Source organism: Apteryx rowi, unplaced genomic scaffold (genome assembly GCF_003343035.1).
Source record: "Apteryx rowi isolate R43461 unplaced genomic scaffold, aptRow1 scaffold_94, whole genome shotgun sequence".
NCBI classification, from domain to species: domain Eukaryota; kingdom Metazoa; phylum Chordata; class Aves; order Apterygiformes; family Apterygidae; genus Apteryx; species Apteryx rowi.
This window is the reverse complement of record NW_020451249.1, coordinates 1,363,799-1,383,422: the sequence shown is the minus strand read 5'-3', so window position 1 is coordinate 1,383,422 and position 19,624 is coordinate 1,363,799. Positions and strand designations below refer to the sequence as shown.

The 19,624-nt window shown below is 45.3% G+C and overlaps 1 protein-coding gene across 5 annotated transcripts in view; it reads left to right on the top strand.

Moving 5' to 3' along the window:
• The first annotated feature begins 2,643 nt into the window (after positions 1-2,643).
• Positions 2,644-19,624, top strand: part of FBXO31 (F-box protein 31) — a 23,840-nt gene continuing 6,859 nt past the window's right edge. Inside the window, exons 1-10 of one of the 5 annotated variants that reach the window (XM_026091996.1) lie at positions 2,644-2,802; positions 5,228-5,299; positions 7,854-7,940; positions 10,703-10,820; positions 12,602-12,678; positions 13,968-14,135; positions 15,362-15,436; positions 17,276-17,385; positions 18,160-18,313; positions 18,975-19,339. In XM_026091996.1, coding sequence (XP_025947781.1) covers positions 7,926-7,940; positions 10,703-10,820; positions 12,602-12,678; positions 13,968-14,135; positions 15,362-15,436; positions 17,276-17,385; positions 18,160-18,313; positions 18,975-19,339 — 1,082 coding nt within the window. In that variant the 5' untranslated portion in view covers positions 2,644-2,802; positions 5,228-5,299; positions 7,854-7,925. Of the gene's footprint in view, positions 2,803-5,227; positions 5,300-7,853; positions 7,941-10,702; positions 10,821-12,206; positions 12,411-12,601; positions 12,679-13,967; positions 14,136-15,361; positions 15,437-17,275; positions 17,386-18,159; positions 18,314-18,974; positions 19,340-19,624 lie in introns of those variants that run through there. The other 4 variants (XM_026091995.1, XM_026091997.1, XM_026092000.1 and 1 more) reach the window with 4 other exon arrangements.

Below are 19,624 nucleotides of genomic sequence, written 5' to 3'. Positions count from 1 at the left end.
CTGGTAAACTTTGACTTCAGGCCATTTTCAGTTGCATGTGCAAAAGTATTAGTGGTCCCAGGAATGCACAATGGTAAAGAGATGGGGGGAAAAAAAGATCGTCCTAAAATTAAACAAAACAGTTCTTTGAGAGCTGCTGACTGTTGCAGTGCTCAGTGTTAACTGTCGTCTACCTTCGCCTTGGGTGGGAGCAGGGCTGAATGTAAGTGAAAGCCCAGCTGTTGCCCAGGTCAGCTGGGGCACTCAGTCAGGCGAGCAGTGGCATCTTGCTCTTGCACTGTTGTAGGCCAACTCCGTTTTATAACAGTTTTGAAAATGTTTTTGTGATTAGTGCAAGTGTGCAGAGGGTTTATCCTCCTGGAAGTGAAGGAGTGGCTTTGGCTAGTGATTCTGAACTGGGAGAGTGCTGGGATTAACCAGAGGTAGTTGTGCAACACCGGCAGCAGGAGTGTTTGGGCTGTTGTCCTTTTATCATTGCAACTGTTTGGGGTAAACAGTGTCTCTGAATTGCTGCTTTGGCAAGAGCAGGATTGCGGTTACTTTCACATTATGCTATAAATAGGAGATTGCTGATCTCTGCAGTGGGCGCAGAACTGAAGCATGTTTTACCCCTGCTGATAGCCTGACTTACCTTGATTAATACCTGATGGTCCATTTTAAATGGTAAACACTTCTATCTTAAAATAAAATAGCACAAATGCAGCAGGACACCTGAAAGCAGACCAGTAATTCAGAATAACTAGATCTAGAACTTGGATGAAAAGGCTTTTGTTTGTAAAAACAATCCCCAATAGCTTTTGAGCCTGCTGAACAGTGTCAGCCCAGGTGTTAAAGGTACTAACTTCAATAAGTTTTATAGAAAGAGGCTCCTAGGGAGGGGAGTGGGAAAACTGATTTATGTCCTCAGTGGGGGGATTGCTGCACGGAGTTCAGCTCTTTGCAAGACAGTAGAGAGTCCATGCAGGACTTTGATGTACAGCTGCTCCCACAACAGGAACATTTTTTTGTAGTGCTGCACTCTATTAAATGCAAAGGTGGTTTTAATAAGTCGCAAGACTTTCATCTCCCGTTGTGTGAGGTTAAAGCACTGTACGGTGTGTTTCTTTGGTGAACCCTGGTGGGCTTTTCTTCATCTCTGACCATGTTCCTTGTTAAGGATTGCTGTCTAAAAGCCAGTGGTTTGCTGTTTCTTGCTGCCAGCAGCAGGTGCTCACTAGCTGTAGGCTTCCTGCAAGGGGTATTGCTCTTGCTTAGATCTGTTTAAGTTGTAGATCTGAAATTGCTGATCTCTTGCTTTAGGGTTTCCCCTGATGCTTTCATTTGCTGCAGATTGTATCTCCTTTTGCTCAGCTTCTCATTTGCAGCTGCGGAATATCTCAGTGGTAGCTACAAGCCTTCCCCTGGGAGAAATGTTTGGGAAAGTATTTGGCGTATTTTAATCTGATAGTTCAGCTTTTGGAAACAAGAAACTGGTTCCAGATTTGTCCACCTAGTATTCCAGAGATGCTAGCCCGAGAATCTCCCATTTTTGTGGTCTCTGAAATAATCCAGTAAGCTTCTGTGCCTTCTGTTCTGTGTGCAGCCTTGTAAACACACTTTTACCCAGGCATAATTAGAGGACTTGATTCGTTAGGGCACAGTTGAAATTTAGCAACAGTAAGGGTGTCAAGGTCTACCAGACATCCTAATTTTCTCTGTATTGTGGATGTCCATACACAGTACTTGCAGCTGCTTATCGGCGTTGCAGTGCCGGGAAGGAGGCAAGAAAAAGCGGTCTTTGATATAAGGGCTCTTCCATACATTGATTGATGGAGCCGCTTTTTTGCTGCATTGTTTTTGGCAGGCAGGAAGAGAAAACAACTTCCCTGGAAGCTGTTCTCAGAAAACTGGGTTTTGAAAGATAGTAAAAATGCTTCCTGTTTCTAGAAGATTGTATCACAGCTGCAGGAAAGACTCTGTTTGCCATGGGGGGAGACCATGGAGGAAGGTGGGCACGAGAAGAAGTAGGGCATACAGGGCTAGGTGTGTGATGTCCCCTTTAGTGAGGAAAAGGGAATGTGAGGCTTAGAGCGTCTGGTGAGAGCAGCACAGGGGGTAAACTGCATTTGCAAAAGTATTAGTGCAGTTCATAATGCATGGGGACTACCTTTCCAAGCCCTGTGAATTCCTGTGCCTGTGGCCATGGAAACAGCACTGTCACCAGTGTTTGGTTAATCTTTCAAGCACTCCTTATAAACCTAATGTAACAGACTTTCCAGCTGGTCAAATGAGAACTTAAAAACCAATATCCACCCTTGCTTTCGAAGCAGGATTTTAAGTAGCTGGTTTCTAACCACATTAGTTTCACATGTGAATTTCTGTGTGTCTCAACTCTTTGAAATACTTCCTCAGTGAGCTGTAGCACAGAGATATGTTTCCTTAAAATAGAWTTAATTGCACTGAAGTAGAATTTCCCAGAAAGCTCGAGTCCCTCAGAGCTTTTTCTGGGAAAAAGCTTTCCATTCTCTGTAAAAAAAAACCTTATCAGTTTTACTTTTCTGTAACTATGTTGATGCTTTACTTATTGTTAATTTTATGCCCCTCTTGTCTTTTGGATCATCAAGCGATGGCCAACTTTCTTGCTTATGATATCTGGAATTCTTGTAGGGACTGAGTGTCAAGAGACTTGTTTTCCCCATCAAGCACACTCATGGTGTTAACAGTTCACGAGTCAGAGCGGCTGAAGTGATGCGCTTACCCAGAGTGGAGCAGTCAGTGTGGGGTTCCTGACCGACTGTGGTTAAGTTTGCAGAACAAAACAGGGTAAGCATTAGCTATTGTAAAATGAGATGAGTTTTAAAGGAGCATTTAAAAATGGCATTTTTTTCTTAATAACACTTTCTTATAAGCTTTGGGAGTCCTAATGTCAGATAGTGCATGGCAGTATGAAAATTCAGTGTTTCTGTTTTTTCTTTGGGTTCTTTTCTTTTTGGCAGGGGTGCTTCTTGTTATTTGGGAGAACCTTGAATCCTTTCAGGAAAGATATGAACTACAAAACTTAGGAAATGCATCCTTAGTGGTGGCTTTGCTTTCTTATAATTTCCCTTTTGGTTACCAAGGTCACTTCCATGAAACTGGGATAGAGCTTTAACATCAAATCGCTTGCCGCCCCACCCAGTTGTTTTCAAGATCTCTGCTGGTAGTAAATCTGTTGTAGCAGTGAACTGAGACTGCCCTTGAAGTGATTTTCAGATGTAGGAAAAATGCTCTGCCTGAGAGAAATGGGGACCTTCTGGAGGAGGAGGGAATGTCACTGTGCTAGTATCGCTGTTAAAGAGCAACATGGAGCAATGCCATTTGGGCAGGTTCCTCTGCATGTCTCCTCCCTTTCTGATGCAGTCTAAATATCTTCGGATGACACCATTGAGTTTAATCTAGCTGCAATGCCTGCTGCACAAAGTGTATCTGACTGATTCTGCAGCCAGGTGAATATTTGTTTACATGAAAAGAGCTGTCTGTTTCCAAAGAGCAGGCTGTAACCACCCTGTTTCTGTCACTTATAAAGATCTCTAACTTTCTGATCAGCTGAGAAAACATACTGTTCTTTCCATCTATTTGATGTAATGTGATTCTGTAATTACCAAACACATACCCATTAGCGTATATATGCAGGTTGAAAGCCTTGCGAAGTCTGGCAGGAGGAACAGACACGGGATGACTTGCGGGGTGGGTCAGAATTTCCAGCCTCAGACAGAGCTCTGGTTTCACAAATCTGCAGAACTGCTATATAGGGTCAACTCACTATAGCCAAGTGCTAAACAGCTTGGGCTGGGCTGGGCAAGTTTGCCTGTCTGCTCTCTGGCTGATTGTACTTCCTCATCCCATCTTGCACTCGATACACTTGGAGCGTCCTCTGGCTTTTGCTACTGAAGTCATAGGGACTTTGCTGCCGACTTCTGCATCTTTTAATGAATGTGTCGTCCCTTCTGTCTGCTCTTACCTTATTGAACTCGCTGCTTCTCTTGGAAGCGGGTTCTGATGTTAGCCTAAAGTAACTCAAAGCAATGTTAAACAGAACATGTATCCCCCAGAGGCAGGCACAAAGTAAGCTTTGTGTGCTTTATCATCGGATATGTGTACAAGTGTATTTACAGGCAGAATGAGGTTAAATTCATTCAGGGAAACTTCTGCTTTTCCTCATGTATGGAAAATGAATTCTCAATTTGGAGCAAGTTACCAGCATTAGACAGTGGTATTTGGCAGCTATGGCAGATTGTTAATTCGAGGAAACTTGTCTGAAGTTAAGTTTCATATTGGATGATTTGATGTGGGTCTTCACAGACGCACTTTTGTATCTGGCAGGTGCTATGAACTGCTAAGGGAAGCTGGTGTTTGATCTGTAGTATAGCTGTATTTTACATCAAGGAGAACAGTTTTCCTAACTGAGATCTAATGGGGTCTCTGCAGCAGCTTTTTTTTTTTTTTTTTTTTTTTGCTGCTTTTTGGGATCTCCCTCCTTTCTTCCCTCCTGTCTTTCAAGGATTTCTTGCATTGAGATGTTTGTACTTGCTTTTATTTTTGGTTTTTTTTTAAAAGTTCAGTGATGACTTCCTGAAACTAAAATGAGTTATCTCATTTTCTGCTTCAAAGCTGCTTTTAAGAAGCTTGGATTGCTTTGTTTTCCGGGTGTTCTGTCAGCAATCAAAGGCATTTGAGTGTAGAACAGAGCCATCTCAATCAGATATGCTTTCAAGTGTGACCGTATTTGTACATGCTGATGCCTGTTTTATGTCTCTGATTCATTCTTTTTAAAGTCTGTGACCTTTTTTTTAGGATCCTAATAAGCAGTTTTCCCTGTTGGATACCTCAGTGGGAGTAAATAATTACTATACACAATAATGATTTGATCTAAACAGACAGACTATCCCAGTTAGAATGAATACATATTCCACACTTCGTGCCGTTTTCAGTCTAGCTGTAAGCATCCGTAACTTTACTGTGCTTGTGTGTTCATTGCAGGCATCACTTGCAAAATGGGTTAGACTCCCAGAACCTGGACTGCAGTGAAATTATACCTAGCTTTCCTCTTTCACTTCAGAACAGCAGTAAGATTCTCAGATTAATGTGGCAACTTGCAAGCATGCACATAATAAGAGCTCTTTTTTTGTTCAGACTGTAGATATCRAAATCTGGGTAACAAACACCTTTGAGTCAGAGTTGATTGACGTTATTGTCTGTGTCGTTGCAGAATATGGTGTCTGTGAAAACTTACGGAAACTGGAGATCACGGGAGTGTCCTGTCGAGATGTTTATGCCAAACGTAAGTGATAAAGCTGATGTAGATCTGTATGTCTTTGTTTAGTACCAATTTTGAAAGCACATACATGCCGAATATTTATTAAACTTTAACAGTAGAAGTTATTCAGACCTGCTTACTAATGATGGGAGTTTTATCTTTGAAGTTGGAATGTTTGGGGCTTTAACAAGAAACAGATGCCAAGATTTGGGATGTCTCTTTCCCTGACTCCTTTGCTGGGGAAAAAAGCACTGGATTTAAAAGTTTATAATGACAAGTATATTGAGAGTTTTTTCTTCCTTTCCTCTTTGTTTTACCCTTTTCTGATCTTGCCAGGGAATTAACTGGTATTTGTCAAAGCTGGAGGCTTCCCATACCCTAATGTAACCAAGTCTTGCCCGTAATGGTAATTCCACTGCACTCAGGCTTCCCTTTGCACTCAGTGAAATAACACTGTCCTGTGCTGACATTGGGAAAGTGCTGTAGGAAAAGGGATGAACACTCCTTTGGACTGCTCCTAAAGGAGGAGAGCCTGGCGGGGCTTGGCCTCTGCAGAGGTATCAGTGTGTTCTGGGAAAGGCTGTGAGAGTGGGACACAGACTCCTAAGATCTAACGCGCTTTCTGCAAGGTAGATGCACATCTTCTGTTTTACAGTGGGGGCTGGGGGGGTCATCAGAGGGGAAAAAACAAGGCAGGGTAGGGACTGCATAGCGGCCTGCATCCCCACGTGTTCTAAGTGAGGCTGTCTCTCTTGTCACCAGATCTTGCCCTTTCTAGTCAAAAGTTGAGCTGGTTCCTCAGAAAGCCTGGCTAGGCCCCAGAGAGCTCTCGCGCTAGCGCTGCCAGCCTGTGTTATCTTGACTCCACCACCACAAATTGCTTTTTATGGAGTTACGTGTGGTCCTTAGGAAAAAGAACAAGATTTAACCTGCAGCACTTGAACTATGGCTTCTGGCTATTCAAATAGGGTTCTGCTTTATGAAACAAAAGCAGTAGTTGTCCCAAGTTGCAATCATAAGAGGCCTACATAGGCTTTGCAGACCCAAATTCGGCTCAGTTTCTACACATGCTGTATGTGTCGAGCCTTGAAGCAGTGATGATCTCAAGCATTGATCTTCGTACTGTAAAGGATTAACTTCTACTTTTCAGTCCCGTCTTTAATAGACTTGCTGAGCATCCACAGGCGAATTACCTCATCACCTAGTGACCCTGTTTACGTTTGTGTGTTGGGAATGGAACTGCCTAGTTTGCCTAGGGATGTGCAGGGGTTAAGTGGGAAGCTAGCCCAGCGCTCCAGTGTCTACAGAGAAGCCTGATCAGCACTTGAGGCCTCCCTTGCTTGCCATTCAGTCTGGGATCTCTGTCAGCCAGTGCGATACTGGTGCGGTAACTGCCACATAGCGCATACCTTATCAGATCTTAATTCTGCCTTGGCAATCTTACATGGCAAGACATCTCTTCATGACCTGTATTCTCTTTCCACTGCAATAGTTCCATGGTTCAGATTTATGACAGTGATGTTTAGTCCATTTTATACACAAGTTACATGTAAAAATTGCCTTATTGGCTCAGAACAAGGGTCTTGGTCTGGCTGTAAGCCTGCAGTGGCTGTAAGCAGTCCCCCAGGGAAGAGTGAGAAGAGGGCAAGCATATATGATACTTTCTTAAGTACTCTCCCAGCTTCTGACTATTTTCAGCTTGGGGGATTTCCAGAGTCTAATGTGGTTTGTCTCTTTAGTAACCCTCAACAGATCTGTCTTGCAAGTATTTGTCCAGTCTTCCCTTGCACCCAAGTGTGTTTCTTTATTCGCAACATCCTTTGGCAAAGAGTTGCACTTGACATGTGAAGAACACCTCTGCAATAAACTTTATTTTCTTTCTTAATGAGAGCTGTGTCCTTCTCTGTTAAGCAGTCTTAACTAGCATGCTTACTCTGAAGTCAGAATGCAGCTCTTTTTGGCTTTTGGGGATGCACCACCTTAGCTCTCCTGCTCCGATTCAAGTTTGCGCTGTTTGCTGACGCTTAGTGTTTTTGGAACTGTTTCCTGGTGGTATGTCCCCATAATCTCTATTGTCCCGTAATCCTCTCTGATTGCAAAAGAGTTCGTTTGAGTCTACTAGCAGGACTCATATGCACTTTCTTGTCCACTGAATGTGCTTCTCTAAGAAGTAGTGTGGGAAATTGGGAACTCTTAGCCCAAGTGTTAGAGACCATAACTAATCCAAGGCCTGGGCTACCATACATTTAGTTATTTGGCTAAATGGTCTTATTGAGACAGGGCGCCCATTGCTGTCACACGACAGAGTTTGAGAGAGACCCTGATTACACTTTGAATTCACTGAACGCTGTTGGTAAATATTGCCTATGGGAATGTAGAATATGTCAAGTTCTATATCCTGCTAACTGGATATATCTGAGGCTGGGGCTGAYGGAGACAAATCGGTGCACCACAACTGGTAGTAAAGTCAAAAGAGAGTTTGACTTTCCTGCGTAGCTGGTCCAGATTCATCTTACAGTTACGTGCTGGTTACAGTGGAGTAGAGTTCTCTGGTACTTAACCTGCTGTGTCTGTTCAGGTATAAACCCACGAGTGAAGTCGGGGCGTTTTATGAAAATCCTTCCCGACTACGAGCACATGGAGTACAGAGATGTTTACACCTGCCGTACGTACCTGCTGCTGGTTGATGCTTCCTGCACTAAGCACACACAAGATGCTGCATGGAGTGTGACGTTGCTTTAAGCAAAATACTTTGGGGTGGATCTTGGGAAGTACAGGGGTGTTGGTTAGTCAGTTTTTGCCTGTTGCTCTTTAGTGGCTTGGTCTGACTCTGTAAAGTGACAGTGTGAGTAGGACAGGCAGTGAGGAACGTTGATTGTCTTTTGAAGTTCTCTGAGTTAGAAAATTGCCCTGACTAGGCCCCAAAAGAAGGGTCTCTGAAGAATGTTCACCATAGGGGAGCATTCACTGTGCTCTAAGTGGTTTGCTCTCTTCTTAGAAAGAAGTATTCAGATACCCTGGTGAGGGCTCCTGAAAGTGAGTCTAAATAAGCTCTGAACTTTCAGAAAACCCTGCCTCGATCCAGTGAGCTGCTTTCAGGTCTGCAGCCTTCCCCAGTGAAAACTTCAAAGGGTTCCTATGCTAATTCCCTTCCTGGACAGTGAACCCTTCTACACAGCACACTTTGCTCTAGCAGCATGTTTCCTAAAGAGGCAGGTGGTGGCATTTCAGAGAGAGTGATTTGCCTTGCTCGGTCAAGAAGCTACTCTGAGTAAACTGTTCTTCCCCTCCTGATGTTGTTTTGTGGGAAGAACAGCAAAATACCGGGGTCTAATGCTTGCTGTTCTGCAGGAGCTGGGGGGAACAGTAATTACATTAAATCAATAAAGGAAACCGGTACTGCTTGGCATTTGGAGAGGGGTATCAAGCTGGCCCTAGTGCCTCTTTGGGGATGCGTAACAAGGTCACTGCAGAGAAATGCTGCAGACTCGGGTTACTAATTCACTGGTGCTTGGGAATGTAGTTTTCGCCACATGTTAATGAGTGGCATAGATGCTGCAGACTTACCTGCCCTTTAGACAGTGGTTGAACATGGGCCATTCGGGGAGGGTTTAGAGCCGACCATGCTGATCATGTCTTTAATGTAAGTGACGGCAGAAAAGCAGCAACAGTGGTGCAGCAGGAATCAGTAGAAGTTTTAGGTTTGGCAGTCCTGCCTGTCAACACCAGCCTTGTTCCAGAGCTGGATGGGAAGGAGAGCTGCCCTTCAGGATGTGGGCTTCCTTTGTAGATTGCTAGCTGATTATTTGCTCCAAGCATGCAGTTTGTGGTGGCTCTGAAGTGGCATTTTGTGCTGTGTCCTCAGTTAATTTTTTAGCTGCAGCCTGAAACTTCTGATGTCTAATGCCCCTTTTCTCTAAAGGCATGTTACATTATGGAACAGCCAGTGTGCTCTAAGAGGTGACTGCCCGTTTTCCCCTTTTTCTCTCCTGTGTGTAAAGGCTGAGTTGTCTGAGCATATATTATGTGAGGGCTCCCTAATTCGTATTCATGCAGTGTTAGCCAGGTTAGCTCAGAYTGCTTTCCTTAGAGTTTTGAACTGGCCTGGCTGACACTTCATTGAAGTAGACAGCTCTCCACTAGYGGGCCTGTCATCACCAGCTGGGGGGCAGTAACTGCTTAAATTGCTGCAACTCAATTTGCTTGTAGATATTGCCACATCCCGAGAGTCCTAGAGAACTGCAGTGGATTCAGCTCCTTTCCCATCAATGTCAGCTACCCCTGCTTTAAAGGCTGCAGATTTCAGTGAGAACTTCCATATTTGGTATTTGCATTTATCTCTGCCAGTGCCCTCAAGGCTGGAAACAGATGATGAAAGAAGGTTTAGTTAAAATGACGGCATCTGAAAGCCTCTGCTCTCCTTCTGTTTTAATAACCCATCCTGGGGTTGTAGCTCATCTGTCCGTACCTAAGGTGTTTGCTGTGGTGTGCCAGCTCTGTGACGCTTGCTTGAATCGCCCTGCATTTGCTCAGTGGCACTTCCTTGTGATGGAAAGCACGGGCATTAGACCTTTCCCAAGCTGCCTTCTGCTGATGGGAGCTTGGGCACTCGCTGCTTTTTCTAGCCCTTCCACAGCTGGATTCAAGCGCATTTCAAGCTGCCCTTCCCTCTGACGAGCGTGCGGGGCTGCATGGGGTAATACCCAGACTGGGTGGGGGTTGTACTGAAGTTTCCTGCAGATGTGTTTTTGTTAACATTTGTGAGGACCTGGGCTCAGAAATTGTGGTGGGCAAGAGTCATCTTCAGAACTGAGAAGAGTTGGAGGCATGCGTAGCGGAGGAGAGCCTTGGAGAAGGACCCAAGTGCTGTTTCCTATTGAGGAGCAGGGAAACAACTGCCAGACTCATCCTGTCTCCCCAGCAGGGAGAGCCGGAGCTGGAATTCATCAGGTTTTCCCTGCAGTGGATACACCTGCTAGCTTGCTGGAGGCCAAAGCAGGAAAGCCAATAGACACCAGGCCTGAAAAATGAAGCTAAGCTTTTGCTTAGAGAATTGTTCCAGCTTTTAGCCAAGTACTGGCACTTTGCCCAGTAATGTCCTTTTTTGAAAGAACAAGAGGAGGAGGAATTCCCAGGATCCTGAGCAAATGAGAGAGACATCTTAACTGTTAAGGTACCCCTGCTATGAGTGTTAGTGTGAGGGAGGGTAAGGCTGCAGTCTGTATTGAGGGCTGCTCCGGTTGCAGGTTTCTCAGGCAGCTCATCTGGAGACTTCTGTGGCTCCAGGCAGCCTTCCGTTTTTACAAATCCTGTCCACGGTAGTGGTGCGAGCTAAGCGCAGAAGCTGCTCTCCAGTGGGAAGTATTCTTCTAGAGTCAGAAGACCAAACAGGTTTTTGTTTGCCTCCTCCCTCCTTTGAAACTGCAGGTTTCCGGGTGTTCGGGGCAGCTGGTGAAGTGGACTGTGTGTGTGACTCAGCCAGGTTTCCTGAACCAGCCCGGCCTTGGTGAGCTGAGCTGCAGCTGGAGCCGGCTGTTTACTCAAAGTGAGCACACAAGCTGCCCTCAACAGGCGCGTGTCACGGAGTGAAGGGCTTGCCTTGTTAAACAGACACTTCCCTGCTGTTGAAAAGTCTGTCAATAGTCGCTACAGCTCTGAGAGCTCAGGAGCTGGGGGAGGAGGAGGAAATGCTCATCGCTCGTGGGTAGCTTAGCGTCAAGTTTTCTATCCTAAAAATAAAAAGAGGGCTGGGTTTTATCAGCTCCATGCAGGCAGGGTGGAAAAGGCAGGCTGTGGTGGGTGGAGCAGCTTATGCACGTACCATTTATTAATATGTAATTACTGCACTGAGACAAGAAGATTGGGAATGTGGTTTGCTTGGTCTCCTTAGTGCTGTTTATGGTGCACACTGTTCACTGGGTGAAACCAAGCCATCAATCCCGAGTTATTTACTGCATGGGAAAAAGGCTCCTCCAGGCCTGTTGGCAGCAGCTCTGGACAACCCTCCCCAGTGCCTTAGACATCCATGGAAGTTTTCTGCTTTGGTGTAATGAAAACACTCATATAGTTCTTGCTGTCATAAGTAGTTAAAGAAACAAAGCTATTGTAACAGCTGCACTGAAACACAATTCTTCCTGTAAATTAATGCAAAGCAAAAACCATTATTGAAGCAGGTCATGTAGATTTAAACTGATTCATGTGACCCTCTGAGTTGGCCATCGTTCTAAGGGAGGTTGAACATCATTCTAAGGGAGGTGTAGTGTCTTCTTGCCAGATGTGAGAAAGGAGGACCTATTACCTGCTTCCCTTTTCCACCAAATGGTACTGAACATGGAAATAATTTGTATCCTCTTGTTCTCTTCCAAAACACCTTCTGTAGATTGTGTGTAATGTCTTCRTATGAAGGTTACTGGTCATGTCAGAAGATTAAGTGGACAAAATTCATGGCTGAATATATTAGGACCAGAAGCAAGTAGCATATATAAGCTTCCCTCCAGAGAGGGAGTTTGTTAGGCTAGTTCTGTAATAGGCTTTTTCTCCAGCTTGCAGAAAACTTTCCTTCTTGTCCTTCATTTTTGGTAGGATTGAAAGCTCTGAGATGAGAAACTGAGAAGCCTCATATGCTGCAATATGCTTTAAGAGAAACTTGGAAGAAGCTTTCAGGAAGTGATGAGATGTAGAAGCTTACTTAGAATTCTTAAGGCCGTTATTGAATTCATAACACCACCAGATTTCCTGAGCTGGAATGGTCTGTGCACTTTGCTGGGGCTGTCTCGGTGGCTGATCTTTAAGGAGAACTTCTAACAATGGGGACAAGTTTGTCTATACAAGGAGAGGAAATTCTTTCAAAATGTTCAGATTTCCCTATTCCTCGCTGCTTTGCAGTCTGAGGTATCAAGTACTTATTTTCTTTTTCTGTTTTTTTTTTTTTTACTGGAGAAGGCAGATAATTTATTTGTTATTAGCTCCTGCTATGTAATGTGTTTTGTATCGGTAGGACTGTGTTGCAAAGGTTTTCTGAGAACTCCTGGTGATCTCTCTGGTTGTATAAAGTCCTGGAGACTAGCTCCTGCTGCTGCACTGGGCTAGGAGCAGAACTACAGAGAAGAACAATATAAACCTGTGTGAACTTGTGGTAGGTCTCAGTTCAGAGCTGCCTYGCTGTGCTTGGGAGTAGACAATTTTCTCTTCCCCAGTAAAGAGTGTAGTGGGTGATATTGATCAGTGTCATGTGCAGTTTGGCAGTAGTCTTCCTTTTTCTTTCTTTTCCCCAAATCCCAATTCCTTACCTTGGTGTGCTCACTTCAGTGTCTCACTGTTCCCTAGTGCTGCACCGATATCGACACATCTTGGGATTATGGCAGCCGGACATTGGGCCCTATGGGGGACTGCTGAATGTGGTGGTGAGTACTTCCTCCTAAGGGCTGTGGTGTACATGACTGATAGAGTCTTTTATATGCCCCTTTCTAGAACTGTTTGCCCTTCTGCCATTTGTTGAATTTGGCATTCACTGCATGGCGTTAAAAAGTCTGAAAAGGCAACCCTCAGGCAAGTAATTGGGATACAGAGGTTGCTTTTTGGATCCTGTTATCGTCACCACCTTTCTCCAGGTAGTCCTTCCTTGTTTGTGTGGCCCTTTGGAGTGCAGTTAAAAAACTGGCCCTTCACTTAATGCATCAGCTTTGCCTGCAGCTGAACATTTTGCAGAGGGCCGCACACTTGTGTTCATGCACCTCTGTCTTTTTTGTAGTTTGTCGTACTTTTCTCCAGCGGTGCCTGAAGACTAATGCATCAGATGTAGAGATGGTGATATATGGATAGTGCAAGACCCATGGAGTCTGCTAGCTCTTGTGCTGCTGGGGAGAGCAGTTAATGAACAACAGTTGCCTCTGGGTTGTTGACAGCTGGGCAAGAAGTTTGCCTGAAGCCCTTATTCTTTGCATCACGGCTCATTAGCTGACAGGTTAACTGTAACAAATCACTAGGGCCAGTGTAGCTCTGGCCTTCTGGTTTTGCAAAAATCTGTTCCACAAACTGGTGTAAGAGTGCATCTGGTTGCACCAATGCTTACTCAATATAGTTAGCTTACAAAGAGAAGCGTTTCTCTGTGGTACTGCTCTGCTTTTGTCTCAGATCTCTCCGTTTAGACAATACTTCTCTTTTTGGGATTCGAAGGTTTGAGAGGAAGGATTTAATTAGCTATGCAGGAAGAGGGCTGGCACTTGTGCCTCTCAGCAGAGGGGATTGCTGCTTTCTTTGCTGTCTGGGAGTAATAAAGCAAAATGATTCCTTGTCCAAAAGGCACAGATTACTGTGAGGAGCAGAACTCCTCTGTTTGGGTATCTGCCAGCATGAGCTCTCAAACCAATTAGAGCTTGACTAGCTTCAGTGCAGTCTCTCCCTCCAGAGCCTGCCCACCAAGCATCCGGCACAAAGTCCTTTGCAGTAATAGAGGCCTGATTGTGTTCCCCTGATGCAGAAAGCCTCATAAAGAAACCATCTCCCTCTTCACTGAGGATGTGCTGTGAGTGCATATGGTGTGGTTTAGCTGCTGGAAAGCAATTTGGAAGTGCAGCAAGCTGTCGTACAGCCCCTACCCTGTAGCAGAAGAGGTCCAGGAGCTGCTTGCTGCAGACTGAATAGAAAGTGCGTAAGGCTGATCTTGTTTGCTCTCTCTCCTACCCCTGTGCAGGTAGATGGTTTGTTTATCATCGGGTGGATGTACTTGCCCCCTCACGACCCTCATGTTGATGATCCAATGAGATTCAARCCTCTCTTCAGGATTCATCTCATGGAGAGGAAATGTGCCACAGTTGAGTGTATGTATGGCCATAAGGGACCTCACAATGGCCATATCCAGGTGAGCTCCCCTGACACTTTCCACATTTTTCCTTCGACTGTCCAAGGTGCAGTGTGTTTGTGTGCATGCACATTGGCTCTGGAAGTGGGCTCAACAACAAACTTCGAGAAGTTTCTTTAAGGATGTGACTGCTACCACCCTGTGGTGTGTGTGGATGCCAATTTTACCCTCATGGTATGTCTGACAAGTTGTGTGATCTGTTTCCTGCTCTGTATTTATTCACTGGCAATTGTACAGCTTTGTGTTGTAGTCTGTTTTGCTGGGCTGGCTAGCTCAGGGTGGGAGCTCCAACACGTGCACAGGCTGGGGGAGAGGGTACATAAAATGGGCTCCCCAGTACAAGAGGGATGTGGCACTACTGGAGCAAGTCCAGCGAAGGGCCACAAAGATGATTAGGGGACTGGAGCATCTCTCTTATGAGGAAAGGCTGAGAGAGCTGGGCCTGTTTAGCCTGGAGAAGAGAAGGCTGAGAGGAGATCTTATCAACGTGTACAAGTATCTGAAGGGAGGGTGTCGAGAGGATGGGACCAGACTCTTTTCAGTGGTGCCGAGTGACAGGACGCGAGGCAACGGGCACAAACTGAAACACAGACRCTTCCATCTGAACATGAGGAAAAGCTTCTTCACTGTGAGGGTGACAGAGCACTGGAACAGGTTGCCCCGAGAAGTTGTGGAGTCTCCTTCTCTGGAGATATTCAAAACGCGCCTGGATGCAATCCTGTGCAATGTGCTCTAGGTGACCCTGCTTGAGCAGGGGGGTTGGACTAGATGATCTCCAGAGGTCCCTTCCAACCTCAGCGATTCTGTGATTCTGTGTAAAATGGCCTTATGCAGTTGCTGATCATGTCCGAGCAGACACGCAGACCTGTTCTGTTTTCCAGTTGTCTCTAAGATGAGAGCTTGAGAAGGAGACTGAGCATCATCCATTCAGTATATAGGATGCTCTGAAAAGCTTCCTGAAGGGTTGTTTCCTTCTCCTTGAAGCAGGAAGCTCAACTGGAGAAGCGATTTGAAATTGGAATCCTCTATTAGAATGTGTTGCTTTTACTGCCTTTATTTCTCTGTCCTGCAGCTGAGGCACTTAGTATTGCTTGATAATTTCTCTCTTGTGGTAAATGCAGCAACACTTATGTTAACCGCTTGTTTTAAGCAGTCTTGGTTACATTGTCCTAGTCACCTCTAATCAGGTCTGTAACCTGTTAATTTCTCCTCTATGTAACCTGCAGATTGTAAAGAAGGACGAGTTCTCCACAAAATGCAACCAGACAGATCACCATCGAATGTCAGGGGGAAGGCAAGAGGTAAGAGTGCTTTGCCAGCAGCCTGGCTTAAGGCTGCTTGTATGTCCCCTTTCTGAAGATGCAGCATTACTGTCTTGTCCAAGATTTTACTGAAGTTGGGATCTGAGAGATGGCCCTCCAGGTTCCAGTTTCTGTAGATCTGAACATACTTGAAAACTGAAGATGGTGGTCTCTGGCTCTTTAACTCAGATCTCTTTTTACGTAGGTAGAATTGATTTGTGACTTGAATCAAAACTTAGTGGCCACATCTTTATGCTGCCAAAGGCTAGCTGCACATCACATTTGGCTCTGCAGCTTTGCTGTTTAAGGAGCATTCACAAACAAGCTGTTAGAGACTTGCAGGATCCTGAGGAACCTCTTCTGCTGTTCGCCAAGGTGTTGTTTGAGGATCCACTATATGGGATCAGTTCAGTGTTGCAGCTGCAGAATGTCTGGGTGGAGACCTTGTGCCTAACCTCAGCGCACAGCAGGCTGTGATGTCCATCCATACTTTTGAGCAAAAGGCTGTTTCGGGCAATTGTCACTGGCAAGGTGCTATTTTCCCTCAGTACTGAGGTGTTTGATCCTGAGCATCCTTGTTCTTCCTGTGCCAGGACACCTTTCACATTTGACAGCAGACCTGTCTGTGGAAAGACAGCAGCATGCATTGTACTCTGTGCAGCACTCGCCGGACCCTGATCTCTGTGTCCTTGCTGTCTGTATAAACAGTGTCTTTCAGACACAGGCCTAACATTGAGTACCAGCTGCACTTGAATACCTACTTGGCAGCAGGGACCTTTCCACTGCCTGTCTGTTTGGCCAAAGGATTAAAAGCTGCATTTGGTTGTTTATCCTGTATCTGCAGTATCTCAGCTATGGCCAGCAAAGCAGGTTCCTAACTCAAACTACATGTTTTTAAGATGTAGGTCTGAATGTCAAGACAGAAGCTTTCAGCTAATAGCTGTTCCAGGTAGTGATGGTTGCTGCCAGGAGCCCAGCTGGTTAGACATGACAAATCTGATACTTCAGTCGCTTCTAACCAAAGCTTTAAAACGTCTGTCTACTAATGGGAAACAGCTGGGTGAAAGGTTTAGTTAAGTGTTTTCTGGTTCTGTAGCAGATGAGAAATGCTTTAATACTTTCAAAGCACTGTGTTAAATGTGTGTGGTATTATGGTAATTGGAGGATCTGGCTTTAGAAGATAAAGAAAGCAGGTTTGTAATATCACTTGGTAGGCTGCTATCTTAGGGTAAGCTGTTATCATGCTAACTCGTGTTAGGGTATTAACTTGTCAGAGCTGGTGTAGAGGTATGTCAGGAGACATTTTCAAAGCACCCTTTGGATTTAGATGCATCAGTGTTTAAATGAGCAGGATTTAACCTCCTGAATCTTTAGTGCTTTTGAAAAGCTTCCCCTTTTATGTTTAACATGCCAGGATAGGGCACAGGAGTCAGCTTATGGGCACACAAAAAATTACCGCAAGGTAAGTCGGGACACAAACAAACAGTAGGTCAGCTACTTTGAAGTAACAGCTGATGCTTATGCTTTTATTCTGAGGAGGCGTAATGGTTTACCCATTATTTCTTTGAAGCTAAGTGCACCTTTATTGTGTGGTACCTAGCAGGTGTAGGGCAGTTACCATGGTGACTGCTTCTTGTTCAGCTTATTTCCAGGTCAGCTCCGTAGCAATGTGCGCTTGTTCCCAAATCCAGCTACAATCTACTGTCTGGCAGAGCGGATGACCTCTCTGTGGCTCCACTGGTGAATTTTGTTGATGTAGTGAAGTCATGCTGGCGTACCGTCACTGTTGCAAATGAAGCAATTCTGGCTTCACCTTGGTCTCTTCTCCTTGTGCTGCAGGAATTCCGGACATGGCTGAGGGAAGAATGGGGTCGGACTCTGGAAGACATCTTCCACGAACACATGCAAGAGCTCATCTTGATGAAGTTCATTTACACCAGCCAATATGAGTAAGGGCACCAGCTCTTTCTAGGTATTGAGGCAGCTGCAACTTCAAGAGCACGTTGGATCGTTTGTTCTGATAACATGATGCTTGCTTATAATGAGTTTTAACAGAACAGGCAGAGGACAGTGACKGTGTTCAGGTTCTGCTGTGACAGGCTCTGTGCAAGCATACAGTGAAGCACAGTCCTTTTCAATTGTGCAGAGAAATAAGATGTAATGAAAGCAGTAATGATAATGTTCCAGGTTCTTTAGAATAGCTCTGTGCACAGTAAGATGGTTTTGAGTCATTTAACTGTGTTTAGTTTAAAGATGGAGCTGAATATCCATGATCCCAAGGGGCTATGTGCTTATTACCCGTATTAGTAAGCAATATGCTTTGTACTGCACAAGGCAGAAATTACACAGTCCCTGAGAAGTCATTTTTTAACTGTCACTCCAAACTTCTAATACCTCATTGCAGCAGATGTTTAAACATGCTTTGCTTTTGGGCTCTCCAGAATTCCCAGGGAGTGAGGAGGTTTACTGTGACCTTGCTGCAGAACCTCCTGCTGTGCTAATAAGGGCTGGTAGAAAGAAAAAGTAGAGGGAGGAAGAAATGAGGGGGGAGTGTTTGCATAGGTCTGAAGCAAAATGTGTTGTGCTTGTTGGCATGGCTGAAATCATAGATCCAGCCCTTCTCTTAATGATGACCCAAAGCGACCTAGAAAAATAGACTGTAAACACGTTCTTCACATGCAGGGGTTCTCTTTTAACCTCCCTGACTTTCTTTTTTTGCATAGCAACTGCTTGACATATCGACGCATCTACCTCCCTCCTAACAGCCCCGATGACCTTATAAAGCCAGGTCTCTTCAAAGGAACGTATGGGAGCCATGGGCTGGAGATTGTCATGCTGAGCTTTCATGGAAAGAAGGCCAAGGGGACTAAAATCACCGTGAGTGCATTTTCATTTCTCTCTTGTCTGCCAATGAAAGTTTCCTTTCCTTGATGCCATGGATCCATAGAAGACAGTTATCTGCCTGGGAGGTAACGGCTTGTTGCCACCCCAAAGCCTGTTCCTCATGGAGACTGGTGGCATCAGGTGAACTTTAACACATGCAGAGTAGCTAGAATCTGCTCTGCAGAGTTTTCTCATGACTCTGCCCAGTTCTCCCTTCCTTTCTCTCCCTGCTAGCTGCTTTCTGAGAGCAGCTGGTAGCAGGTCCCTAAAGATCATATGCATCTGTAGAGCAGGTACCAAACTTTTTGCAGCTCTTACTGAAACCAGGCTAGTGAGCTCATTCCTCTCTGCAGGGAGGGATCCTGATGAAATGCGGTTGTGACTGTGACTTTGTCTTTCACCCTTGGAAGCACAGCCTGGCTAATAGCATTTGAATAAAATTCCGTTTCCAGGACGGGGAATGCAGGAGTGACGTAGGCAATTCAGGGAACAGTGAACGAGGTCTGAGGTTTTTGTTGTCAACTCAGTGGTTGTAGAATGGGGGGAACTGTTTAGAAAAGCTTKTCCTTGTCTGATGATAGACATGGAGAGGATGCAGGTATGAACTCTGTAGTACCCTGCCTCTGGAACTGTAGGTGGTGTTTCCTGTCTTTAGGGAGATCCCAACATCCCAGCTGGGCAGCAGACTGTGGAGATCGACCTGGCACATCCTCTTCAGCTACCTGACATCGAGAACCTACGTGATTTTAGTGAGCTCTCTCGCATCGTCCTCGAGGTCCAGGAGCAGGTGCGCCGGGAGGAGCAAGAGGAGGAACAACGGCAGGAGGAAGAGGACCGTTCCCAGCAAGCTGCCTCCCAGCCTGCTGCACAACCCCTGGGAGGAGAAGGTGCCAAGGGGGAAGAGACTGCGGCTGGAGCTGAAGGGGTGGCCCAGGACAAGGCACCAGCTTCCCAGCCCTTCGTGCTGCCCATGGGAGTCATATCGAGGAATGAAGACTATCCTAGGACCTGCCGAATTTGGTAACAGAGACTGGTGTTTTTTAAAGCCTAGTCATTCCGGTTACTTTTTGAAACCAAAAAGGGAGTCTTTGAGGCACGTGCTGTATTTGCTTGTCCTTTACCTGCGTGCAGGTCTCCCAGCCCCCTCTTGCGCCCAGATTCTCTTCCTTTGCTGCCCTATATTCTGTGCTCATTTGCTCCCTCTTTTTCCCCCCAAGCTGTCATCTGCCATCCTGCTTCCTTGGCAAATTTTATCCTGCTATTTCTAAATTCAGTACCTCTCCTGTATTTTCCTTTTCCTTCCCC